Source organism: Mytilus trossulus, chromosome 7 (genome assembly GCF_036588685.1).
Source record: "Mytilus trossulus isolate FHL-02 chromosome 7, PNRI_Mtr1.1.1.hap1, whole genome shotgun sequence".
In the NCBI taxonomy this organism is placed as follows: Eukaryota; Metazoa; Mollusca; class Bivalvia; order Mytilida; family Mytilidae; genus Mytilus; species Mytilus trossulus.
This window is the reverse complement of record NC_086379.1, coordinates 83,086,864-83,100,624: the sequence shown is the minus strand read 5'-3', so window position 1 is coordinate 83,100,624 and position 13,761 is coordinate 83,086,864. Positions and strand designations below refer to the sequence as shown.

Sequence of the window (13,761 nt, the reverse complement as noted above, 5' to 3'; positions counted from 1 at the left end):
ATAAGGCTATCACCTTCAGAAATCTATGTTTTCATCGATTTGAAATTTCAACAATCAGCAAATTCTATTTACAGTTTTTTGAAAGTTTGAAATAAACTGACCGAATGTCAAACCTTGAACATTAGTATTCTTCATTGCAAAGGGTTCTTATAATAATTGATGTTCACGATAACAAATATTTTTTTGTTTTATATAATTGCCACTGTGCGTACATGAATAGGAGATACTAGTACGTTGCATACCAACAATTTAACATTCATTGTTTTCTCAAGGTTCGTTGTGTCTGACAAATCTCGTCATGCAACTGTCTCTGAATTCAACAAGAATGGTCAAAACGAACAACTATGCTGGACCATCGCAATATCTACCTTATATAGACAGACATTCACCTGATGGGATCTTTGTTGTCACGGCAACCGATACAATGGAAGATATAATATCGCAGGTACAGAACTTATTTCCTAAATACACAACTGATTAGTTTAATACGCGTCTGGCGTACTAAATTATAATCCTGGTAACTTTAATAAGTAATTATACCATATAAAAACATTGAAAGACATACAAATCCTATAACATCACACTGTTCACACATTATAGTCAACGCTTTAGATCACTCAAGCTCTAGCTAATTTCTCGAATTCTAAACAAGTCAATAAAATTGAGAATGGAAATGGGGAATGTATCAAAGAGACAACAGCCCGACCATAGAAAAACCAACAGCGGAAGGTCACCAACAGGTCTTGTTTACTTAGCTCCAGGCACATCTTAAACCAGGTTTTGAAAGAAAAGTATTGCAATAACATAAATACATATGTTTTAGTCTACGAATAACAGATAAAAGTATGAATAAAAATAATGTTATTCCATCTTAGGGTCAAGTGGGTAGTTCGAACCTTCCATGGGTACTGATGTCTGGTGACACACAGCTGGTAAATGGTAATCAATACAATAACAGTTTCGTTGTCTTACTGAGAAACCAATTTAAAGGTTTAATATCTGATCAAGGAACCTATAAATCCAACCATTCCAGGGAATTGGTACGTAGTCTCTTATCAATTAGCACTTTCATTGTCAATGCCATCCTCATGCAGTATCACACTTTTTGGCACAACTATTTGGAATGTTGGGTTTGATGCTCTTCAACTTTGTTCTTGTTGGCTTTACAACTATTTTAACCTGAGCGTCACTGATGAGTCTTATGTAGACGAAACGCGCGTCTGACGTATTAAATTATAATCCTGGTACTTTTGATAACTATTTTATTGATATCTTAATTAATAAAAATTATACAATACAATTATCTTTCAACAAAAAACGTGAAAAAGTACTAAAAGAAATATAGCAAACGCATTTGTTACAGACGTGGCTACATGAAAACATCCCGTACTGCATAATAGATGCATCATTATAAAAATTCAGTTTCTATGATGAAAAATATGTAACCATTGAAAAGGACACATTCTTAATAAACCTTGCCTATTTGGGAATTAATGATGACATCAACTTCGAAAATGATCTTGTTTGCATATCATCAATGTTTCTGTTAATAATGATGCTATTTTGGTAGCTTAAATGTCATGATAATGAAAAAAGTAAGAAGATGTGGCATGATTGTCACCGGTCACCACGATAATACCTTATTCATCAGTAATCATTACAAAAGATTTTGGATTCTTTTATGTTGTATGTAAAAATGAACATCTTTATACTTCTATTTTTAGAATTCAGAAATATATTTATCCGATGCCATAAAAGCCATGGTGGAAATATTTTCAGATGTTGTGCTTTCAAAAAGCGTAACAGCGTTAGAACCGATGGATTGCCGACAAAAAAGTACACCAAGTAATAGGACTCACGCTATGGAGGTTTTTAAGGTAGTGCATTGTTGGTATCACCATCACGCTATGGAGGTTTTTAAGGTAGTTCATTGCTGGTATCACCTTAATATCACGCTATGGAGGTTTTTAAGGTAGTGCATTGTTGGTATTACCTTAATATCACGCTATGGAGGTTTTTAAGGTAGTGCATTGTTGGTATCACCTTGATATCACGCTATGGAGGTTTTTAAGGTAGTGCATTGTTGGTATCACCTTAATATCACGCTATGGAGATTTTTAAGGTAGTGCATTGTTGGTATCACCATCACGCTATGGAGGTTTTTAAGGTAGTAAATTGTTGGTATCACCTTAATATCACGCTATGGAGGTTTTTAAGGTAATGCATTGTTGGTATCACCTTAATATCACGCCCTTAATATCACGCTATAGAGGTTTTTAAGGTAGTGCATTGTTGGTATCACCTTAATATCACGCTATGGAGGTTTTTAAGGTAGTACATTGTTGGTATCACCTTGATATCACGCTATGGAGTTTTTAAGGTAGTGCATTGTTTGTATCACCTTTATATCACGCTATGGAGTTTTTTAAGGTAGTACATTGTTGGTATCACCTTAATATCACGCTATGGAGGGTTTTAAGGTAGTACATTGTTGGTATCACCTTAATATCAAAGTACACCAAGTAATAGGACTCACGCTATGGAGATTTGTAAGGTAGTGCATTGTTGGTATCACCTTGATATCATGCTATGGAGGTTTTTAAGGTAGCAGATTGTTGGTATCACCTTGATATCACGCTATGGAGGTTTTTAAGGTAGTGCATTGTTGGTATCACCTTAATATCAAAGTACACCAAGTAATAGGACTCACGCTATGGAGGTTTTTAAGGTAGTACATTGTTGGTATCACCTTGATATCACGCTATGGAGGTTTTTAAGGTAGTACATTGTTGGTATTACCTCAATATCAAAGTACACCAAGTAATAGGACTCACACTATGGAGGTTTATAAGGTAGTGCATTGTTGGTATCACCTTGATATCACGCTATGGAGATTTTTAAGGTAGTGCATTGTTGGTATCACCTTAATATCACGCTATGGAGGTTTTTAAGGTAGTGCATTGTTGGTATCACCTTGATATCACGCTATGGAGTTCTTTAATGTAGTGCATTGTTGGTATCACCTTGATATCACGCTATGGGGGTTTTGAAGGTAGTTCATTGTTGGTATCACCTTAATATCACGCTATGTAGGTTTTTAAGGTAGTCCATTGTTGGTATTACCTTAATATCACGCTAAGGAGGTTTTTAAGGTAGTTATATGTTGGTATCACCTTAATATCACGCTATGGAGTTTTTTAAGGTAGTTCATTGTTGGTATCACCTTAATATCACGCTATGGAGGTTTTTAAGGTAGTTCATTGTTGGTATCACCTTAATATCACGCTATGGAGGTTTTTAAGGTAGTCCATTGTTGGTATCACCTTAATATCACGCTTTGGAGGTTTTTTAGGTAGTTAATTGTTGGTATCACCTTGATATCACGCTATGGAGTTTTTTAATGTAGTGCATTGTTGGTATCACCTTAATATCACGCTATGGAGGTTTTTAAGGTAGTGCATTGTTGGTATCACCTTGATATCACGCTATGGAGTTTTTTAATGTAGTGCATTGTTGGTATCACCTTGATATCACGCTATGGGGGTTTTTAAGGTAGTTCATTGTTGGTATCACCTTAATATCACGCTATGGAGGTTTTTAAGGTAGTGCATTGTTGGTATCACCTTGATATCACGCTATGGAGGTTTTTAAGGTAGTTCATTGCTGGTATCACCTTAATATCACGATATGGAGGTTTTTAAGGTAGTACACTGTTGATATCACCTTAATATCACGCTATGGAGGTTTTTAAGGTAGTCCATTGTTGGTATCACCTTAATATCACGCTAAGGAGGTTTTTAAGGTAGTTAATTGTTGGTATCACCTTAATATCACGCTTTGGAGTTTTTTAAGGTAGTTCATTGTTGGTATCACCTCAATATCACGCTATGGAGGTTTTTAAGGTAGTGCATTGTTGGTATCACCTTGATATCACGCTATGGAGGTTTTTAAGGTAGTTCATTGCTGGTATCACCTTAATATCACGCTATGGAGATTTTTAAGGTAGTTCATTGTTGGTATCACCTTAATATCACGCTATGGAGGTTTTTAAGGTAGTACATTGTTGGTATCACCATGATATCAAAGTTGATAAGAAGATTTGAAAGACATGAGATCATTGCAATTGTTTGTTATAGTTGTCAGATATAAAACATTTTAAAAAATAATCGAAAATTTAACTTTGTAACTCATTAACATGAATTTTTTTCCCCAAGAACAAGAAGGCGAGAAAAATAACCATACAGCATTCAAGAACATCGTATTTCTTAGCGATATTTCATTTTTTTTGTTTAAAAGGTATATATTTTTAATGATTATACAAAAGCGTTATGTCATACTAGACTTTGTTTGTTTTTATTTTTACATCTTTCCCCACGAGTGCCTTCGTTCCTTTTGCTAAGTTTCCCTACCTTTTGTATGGTTAACAAACATCAGCCGTCCATCGAACGGCTGTTTATTTTATATATGTTATTAGAAACTCATTGTTTGGTGCCACTAGCTTGGTATCCGAATATGACGGTATCTAAATGTTTGTGTTTTGTGCTACTGTTTATTTTGTGTGTCTTTTTTTTACTTCATTCATCAGAGTTGATTGTTTATCTGCTTTGCTTTATTTATATCTTCCTCCCTTATACTTTGAACTTCTTTTCATTGTAGACATTTCAACAAAACCATGTTATGAATTATTCTGAATACCAGATATGCAGCACTGAAAACAGTTTGACAGATTCATGGAAGTATATGGGTAATTGGTCAAAGGACAATGGAATGTCGCTGGTGACAAGTAAATTGTTTGGAAATGAATTCATCGACTTCAACAATGCAACGCTAAAAGTAGCAGCACTTCCGGTAATCGATACCTCCGGTTTTTTGCTACTTGTTGTAAATCAAATATTCAGTTTTTAAGCTTGTGTCTGTCCTTTGTCGTTGTTTGTCGAAAATTGAAACTAAATGTCAGTAACAACTCTCAGATTTGTACCATGTGTTTTGTTTTGGGTTTTTGGATGTATAAATATTCTGCTGTGTTGTTTTTCTGCTTTGAAATTATATGTTGAGTTGAGTCCGTTTCAACTGACTTTAAAGTTTATTTTTATGTTGTGCTGTTATACCATTTTCCCAGTTTAGGGGGATTGAGTACGCAACAACATATATAACTCTGCCACATTCTGTATGTGACTGATCAAAGTCAGGAGCCTGTCGTTTGGAACTATGCATAGTTTAGACCAAGACCGTGTTAATGAAGAAACGAGAGCGCTACACACATCATGACTTATTACACAAAAGAATCGGACATACGTATTACCAATCATCAGTATGCATTTCAGTAATCAAAATCAAAATGTTATACTTCACGATCAAGTCAAGTCAATTACATCCAATAATACTTTTATAAATCTAGATCAAAACAAAGAAAAAACGAAAAATCACAAAAATACTTAACTCCGAGATAAATTTAAAACGGAAAGTCCCTAATAAAATGGCAAAATCAACAGCCCAAACAAATTAAACGAATAGAAAAATAAAGACAACAGTAGTATACCGCTGTTCAAAACTCATAAATCCATGGACAAAGAACAAAATCGGGGTAACAAACTAAAACCGAGGGAAACGCATTATATATAACAGGAGAACAACGACACAATACTAAAATGTAACACACACAGAAACGAACCAAGCATCAGACAAAATCCTACGAGAATAACAAATATAACATCAAAACCAAATACATGAATTTGGGATAGACAAGTACCGTGACACGTCTTATCTCAATGTGAATTTACACTCAAAATAAGAGAAAACAGACGACGCAACGTTTAAATGTAACACAGAAACGAACTATAATATAACAATGGCCATATTCCTGACTTGGTACAGGACATTTTTAAAAGAAAAAGTGGTGGGTTGAATCTGGTTTTGTGGCATGCCAAACCTCCCTCTTATATGGCTATGTAAAATATAACATTAAAATGACAACACAACACCACAGGACTACAATATAAATAAATTTGAGAACACAATTGACAAAGAAACACACGAACAATAGCCAACAAAAGGCAACAAGTTCAAAATCTTAATAACCTAGAATTCTTTTTTGTCCACACAAGACCTACAAGTGACGCCCAGATACATAAGTATGAAACCCAAAACAAGTACAAAGTTGAGCAGCATCGAGAACCAAAAGAAAAAAAAATGTGCCAAGAACAGCCAGGGTTTTCCAGAACATCCCTATTATTTAGAATAATTTATACTTTTGCAACAACTGTCATATTACTGACTTGTTTTAATTTTCAAGCATATATAACTTCAAAAATTATTTTACATTTATTGGATATAAAAAAATTAATTAAAAAAGCCCTTTGATAACCTATATGTTCTATATTACCGTTTCATAAAATAAATCTATTTCATAAAATCGTTTAACATAAGATTAGTATTTGTTGCAATACATTAATATTTACGGCTTTCGTGATTAAAATCATCAGAGTCTATTCAAATGCTTTCAAAATGACGAATGATAATTTTCTCCCAAAAGAATGTGTTGCACTTACTGATCTAGCAATTCTATAGATCATAAACATTACAATTCGAATTAAATTAATTCATTATTCCAATTAATCTTTTTTTTTGTTCTATAATTAACACCAGAAATATTTCACAAGAAAAGCAAATTTGAAATATCGTATCTATTTGTCTTTGACAAAAATGTATGAAAATATAGATGTTTGTAAAACATGCAACCATATTGATATCTAGGTTAAATATATCATGTATAATATATATGAAGAAAAGTGCAAGACAGAGGCGAAAATATGGAAACGGATAATCAAACTTTTTTAAATCAAAAACAAACTGACCATGCCTTGGCAAGGAAAAAATTACCGAAGACAAAAATAGCAGTTAACCACATATTGCATTAAAACTCAACTGTAAGAAATCTGTCATCATGACATTAACCGAATACTGTCGAGGACGTCCATCAGTTTTTCCATTTACCAAGTGATTGCAAAAATTTATCAGTGATATTGTCAAATAATATTTGAATACAATTTCAGCTTGATCCTTTTGTATTCTTCAACATTGACGATAACAACCAGACAACATATAGCGGTTTCTGTATCGACATCCTGGACCAGCTCGCATTGAAATTTAACTTCAAGTAAGTTAAAAATGCTATGAGTTATATCATATCTTCCACATTTGTGTTTCCATATGACATATGACATATGATTTGAACTTCCTCTTTTGATTCTGGTAGGCTTTTATTTTACCAACACATTGTTAGTTTGTTGTCGAGTTTGAATATCCCTTTGGTATCTGACGCCTCTCTTTTAGTAGCAATCATTTTCGTAAAAACAAATTCTCACTTTTAAAAATTCTTTGATATTTTTCTCTTTTTTTAAGTTATGAGATTGTGTCCCCTGCCGACAATGCCTACGGAAGTCTTGAGGATGATGGAACTTGGAATGGAATGGTTGGTATGGTCATGAGTAATGTGAGTAAATGATTTATGTTTTCTGTTGTTCCTTTTATTCCCCTATTCTAGTCCATGTGTTTTTTACGTTTTGTTTTCCAGTGACCCGGATTTGTTCTCGTATTGAACAGTAGTATACTACTGTTGTCTCTATTTGTTAAGTGTACACAGACAACTGGGTTTTTTTTAAATGTCTGTTTTTTTCTTCAAAAAGTTTAGGTACATATAAAAAATGGAACATTTGAGAATAGATAGATATAAACCATTCTTTGTAGTTAAGTTTAAACGTCTTTCATTGTTCAAAGGGAACAAACGGATTTTATCAATTTATATACTTAAAGTTAGACATAAAAAGAACTTATATATTTTACTTTGAAAATTATCATTTTCCTCTTTTTTAGAAACTATGAATATGTATAACTTCCTAGCTATGAAGGTCTGTTATTGTCGTACTTTTATTTGCCACACGTACGCTAGAGGTACGCGGAACAGTTTGTTCACGTACCCTAATGGTACAAGTTACGCTCGATTTTTAATTTAACTAGCGACAGGTTCTCCAAGTCCTAGATCTTTTGAAACTAGTTTGACCATCTGATCTGTAATTTTACTAGTTTTGTTTAGTCCCGATTATGATTGAATATCATGAGACGCCTATCTTGTTAGAGCACACAATCTCGCTCATTTTGGTGTGAATTTAAAGTTATTGTTTGTATCCTGGAATTGTCTCTTTTCCAAATCAATTATTGAGATATAAACATCAATTAAATATTGGCGCCTGAATTAAATGTTTTTTGTAGGAAGCAGATTTTGCGGCAGGTCCTTTCACAATAACATCCGCCAGAGAATCTGTAATTGATTTTACAACGACATATATGGAGGAAGGTATTGGAATTCTGACAATGAGACCAAAGGAAGAAGAAAATAAGGAGTACAAAATGTTCAAACCATTGTCTGTAACAGTCTGGGTAATGATTGGTGTTACTATAGTTATTGTCGGTGTGTTGGTGTATGTGAACAACAGATACAGCCCAGTTATCACAGTTACCAAGCCAGAAGACAATGAACCTCCACAGAATCCACCAAAGCTAAGCTCTTCTATGTGGAACGTTTATGGATATTTTGTAGAGCAAGGTAACTAAGGATGTACTTGTTTTTGGAACTTTTCATTTAGAATTTTCCTCGGAGATCGTTTTTTTTAGTTATTTTAATTTGTATGTATGAACAGCTATCTGTATGTCCAATGCCTCTATGACACAAATAATCTCGTTACGTATATAACTGACATTTCAGATTGATTCTCAATACATACTATACATAATTTAGTCCGTTAGTTTTCTCGTTTGCATTGTTTTACATTGTCATTTTGGGGTGTTTTATAGCTGACTATGCGGTATGAGCTTTGGTCATTGTTTAAGGCCGTACGATAACCTATAGTTGTAATTTCTGTGTCATTTTGGTCTCTTGTGGACAGTTGTCTCATTGGCAATCATACCACATCTTCTTTTTCATATGTAATAAAAACTTTGACTAGTAATGGGTATCACGTAGTAGTCACAATGCATGCAGTTGTAAATTTTGAAACGAAAAAAATTGCCAGAATTATGACATTGAGATTTTTTGTTCATTATTTCGTACATACATATTGTCGTTAGCTTTCTCAGTTGAATTGCTTCACACATGTCATTTTGAGGGTATTTACAGCTGAGTATACGGGTTTGATCATTGTTGAAAGCCAAACGTTGACATTAAGTTGTTATTCTCTATGTCATTTTTAGCTCACCTGGCCCGAAGGGCCAAGTGAGCTTTTCCCATCACTTTGCGTCCGGCGTCCGTCGTCGTCCGTCGTCCGGCGTCCGTCGTCGTTGTTAACTTTTACAAAAATCTTCTCCTCTGAAACTACTGGGCCAAATTGAACCAAACTTGGCCACAATCATCATTGGGGTATCTAGTTTAAAAAATGTGTGGCGTGACCCGGTCAACCAACCAAGATGGCCGCCACGGCTAAAAATAGAACATAGGGGTAAAATGCAGTTTTTGGCTTATAACTCAAAAACCAAAGCATTTAGAGGAAATTTGACATGGGGTAAAAATGTTTATCAGGTCAAGATCTATCTGCCCTGAAATTTTCAGATGAATCGGTCAACCCGTTGTTGGGTTGCTGCCCCTGAATTGGTAATTTTGTGGAAATTTCGCAGTTTTTGGTTATTATCTTGAATATTATTATAGATAGAGATAAACTGTAAACAGCAATAATGTTAAGCAAAGTAGGATTTACAAATAAGTCAACATGACCGAAATGGTCAGTTGACCCGTTTAGGAGTTATTGCCCTTTATAGTCAATTTTTAACCATTTTTCGTAAATCTTTGTTATCTTTTACAAAAATCTTCTCCTCTGAAACTACCGGGCCAAATTAATCCAGACTTGGCAATAATCATCTTTGGGGTATTTAGTTTTAAAAATGTGTCCGGTGACCCGACTATCAAATCAAGATGGCCGCCACAGCTAAAAATAGAACATAGGGGTAAAATGCAGTTTTTGGATTATAACTCAAAAACCAAAGCATTTAGAGGAAATCGGACATGGGGTAAAAATGTTTATCAGGTCAAGATCTATCTGCCCTGAAATTTTCAGATGAATCGGTCAACCCGTTGTTGGGTTGCTGCCCCTGAATTGGTAATTTTGTGGAAATTTTGCAGTTTTTGGTTATTATCTTGAATATTATTATAGATAGAGATAAACTGTAAACAGCAATAATGTTTAGCAAAGTAGGATTTACAAATAAGTCAACATGACCGAAATGGTCAGTTGACCCGTTTAGGAGTTATTGCCCTTTATAGTCAATTTTTAACCATTTTTCGTAAATCTTTGTTATTTTTTACAAAAATCTTCTCCTCTGAAACTACTGGGCCAAATTAATCCAGACTTGGCAATAATCATCTTTGGGGTATCTAGCTTTAAAAATGTGTCCGGTGACCCGACTATCAAATCAAGATGGCCACCACAGCTAAAAATAGAACATAGGGGTAAAATGCAGTTTTTGGCTTATAACTCAAAAACCAAAGCATTTAGAGCAAATCCAACACGTGGTAAAATTATTAATCAGATCAAGATCTAACTGCCCTATAATTTTCAGATGAATCTGACAACCCATTGTTGGGTTGCTGCCCCTGAATCGGTAATTTTAAGGAAATTTTGCTGTTTTTGGTTATTATCTTAAATTTTATTATAGATAGAGATAAACTGTAAACAGCAATTATGTTCAGCAAAGTAAGATTTACAAATAAGTCGACATGACCGAAATGGTCAATTGACCCCCTAAGGAGTTATTGTCCTTTATAGTCAATTTTTAACAATTTTCATAAAATTTGTAAATTTTTATTAACATTTTCCACTGAAACTACTGGGCCAAGTTCATTATAGATAGAGATAAATGTAAGCAGCAAGACTAGTAAAGTAAGATTTACAAACACATCACCATCACCAAAACACAATTTTGTCATGAATCCATCTGCTTCCTTTCTTTAATATTCACATAGACCAAGGTGAGCGACACATGCTCTTTGGAGCCTCTAGTTTATATTGTGGCTAAAATTATTTCCTTTCTATAACGGTGTATTGTCTAAGTTTTCTTTATTATATTGCTTTATTTTCATGTACCAATTATGATGGATACATCTAATACTGTTCAAAGATAAAATATCTAGATATGTTAAATCAGAAGCAAATGCTTAATAAGCCTACGAAATAGCAAAATCTGACAACAAGATGAGAGTTATACATAAAGGATATATACATTAAATTTATCGATGTCTTTTTCCAAACAAAGTAAGCCTGAACAAGGTTAAAGATTGTATGGGTTTTCAGGTGGATTTTTTTTTCTAGAGTGGTACTGAGAGGCATTATTTTTTTTGTACTAATGATATACTCATATAATCATTTTAGGAGGAGATGAACGACCACGATCTTTATCTGGTCGTCTGATATTAAGTGTCTGGTGGATGTTCACTATTTTGATGTTAGCGACATACACAGCCAATCTTGCTGCCTATTTGACTGTGACAATTATCGAATCACCTATAAATAGTCTCGAGGAATTGGCGAATCATGCAGACATTCGACCTTTAATATTTTCAGGATCAAATCTACATACTTTGTTTAAGGTACTTTTTCACAGTGTAGCATCACCGCTAGACTTATGCACAACTGAAACAAAGAAACAATAAAAGCAAAAAGTACATTTTCCAATTGCTGTTCAGTAAACAATTATTTTCCACCATTCGCTTTATCATCATGAATTTCTCTACGTCAACAGTGTTTTATTTTACAGTGATGTTTAAGCAAACAAATGATGCACATTTGTTCTAAGAAAACGTAAATAGTTGAATGATAATTTTTTGTACTAAGTTTAAACTCCTAACATGGGTCCTACATAATCAGAATCATTATCACAAACTTTACTTGTCAGCAAAACGTAGAATATCATGAAAATGATAATAACTTGAATTTTCATGAATTCACATTTTTTTTTAACACTTCGTGGAACCTATATCCCGTGGTACATAGTTTTGTTTATAAGATAACGGAATGTACTAGAATTTATTGTTATTTAGGCTAACAAGGCCATAAACTAGCTATACAAACTGTCCTGTTTGCGATAAGACGTGTCACGGTACTTGTCTATCCCAAATTCATGTATTTGGTTTTGATGTTATAATTGTTATTCTCGTGGGATTTTGTCTGATGCTTTGTCCGTTTCTGTGTGTGTTACATTTTAGTGTTGTGTCGTTGTTCTATTATATTTAATGCGTTTCCCTCAGTTTTAGTTTGTTACGCCGATTTTGTTTTTTGTCCATATATATATGAGTTTTGAACAGCGGTATACTACTGTTGCCTTTATTTATATAGAAAATAAGCAACCTACACTAATAAATATTTTAAAGTATTTTTTCAATACTATTTGAACTAATTATTACTTATTACGTTAATTGGTGTAAATTGATAAAAAGAAATAGTAGAATTATTATATTTTGATAATAAAGATAATTGTACGAATGGGAACTTTTAATTGTGGATTACTGATGCTACTGTTTTATTCTATCGAAATAAATTATTTAACCACGAAAGACTCAACATTTCAACTCTAACGGATAGTCGTTTCATTAATCATACCAAATATAATGTTTATGTTAATATTTGATATATTATATTAATTCCATCTAATTGATATATTTCCACAGACTGCTAAATCGTCGGTATATGGACAGATCTGGAGTAAAATGTCTGGTATGCCAATAGTTAAAGACATAGATACAACACTGAGCTATGTGCGAACCAATGGGTATGCCTTCATGTCGGACTTCTCACTTCTGGAATACATCATGTTACAAGACTGTCAGACGTACGCCATGGCGGATGAAAAGTTCAACAATGCAGGGTTTGGCTTTGTTCTCGAAGAAAATTCACCATATTTAAATGCATTTAATCTTGCGTAAGTAACATGTTGTGCAATAAAGGCAACAGTAGTATACCGATGTATAAAACTCATAAATCGATAGAAAAAAACAATCCGGGTCACAAACCAAAATCGAGGGATAAGCATTAAATATAAGAGAACAACGACGCAACATTAAAATGTAACACACACAGAAACGAACTATAATATAACAAAGACCATATTCCTGACTTGGAAAAAGATATTTTTAAAAAGAAAAAAAAATGGTTGGTTGAACCTGGTTTTGTGGCATGCCAAACCACTCTCTTTAATGACCAGGTTAAATATAACATTAAAATTACAACACAACATTACAGGACTACAATACAAATAAAAAGGAGAACATATTTGACAATAAACACACGCATAACAGCTAACAAAAGGCACCAGATTTAAAATTTAATACGCCAGAAGTGCGTTATATATACACAATAAAATTGAGAATGGAAATGGGGAATGTGTCAAAGAGACAACAACCCGACCAAAATAAAAAAACACAACAGCAGAAGGTCACCAACAGGTCTTCAATGTAGCGAGAAATTCCCGCACCCGGAGGCGTCCTTCAGCTGGCCCCTAAACAAATATATACTAGTTCAGTGATAATGAACGCCATACTAATTTCCAAATTGTACACAAGAAACTAAAATTTAAATAATACAAGACTAACAAAGGCCAGAGGCTCCTGACTTGGGACAGGCGCAAAAATGCGGCGGGGTTAAACATGTTTGTGAGATCTCAACCCTCCCCCTATACCTCTAACCAGTGTAGAAAAGTAAAAGCATAACAATACGCACATTA

General features: G+C 33.8%; 1 protein-coding gene across 1 annotated transcript; it reads left to right on the top strand.

The window, feature by feature from the left end:
- The first annotated feature begins 289 nt into the window (after positions 1 to 289).
- LOC134726725 (glutamate receptor ionotropic, delta-1-like) lies at positions 290 to 12,964 on the top strand. The gene is made up of 9 exons (XM_063591143.1): positions 290 to 445; positions 876 to 1,040; positions 1,725 to 1,877; positions 4,657 to 4,848; positions 7,053 to 7,156; positions 7,402 to 7,492; positions 8,269 to 8,602; positions 11,415 to 11,632; positions 12,710 to 12,964. Exons 1-9 carry the CDS (start codon positions 299 to 301, stop codon positions 12,962 to 12,964), a joined length of 1,659 nt encoding a protein of 552 aa, XP_063447213.1. The 5' UTR covers positions 290 to 298.
- Positions 12,965 to 13,761: the final 797 nt, after the last annotated feature.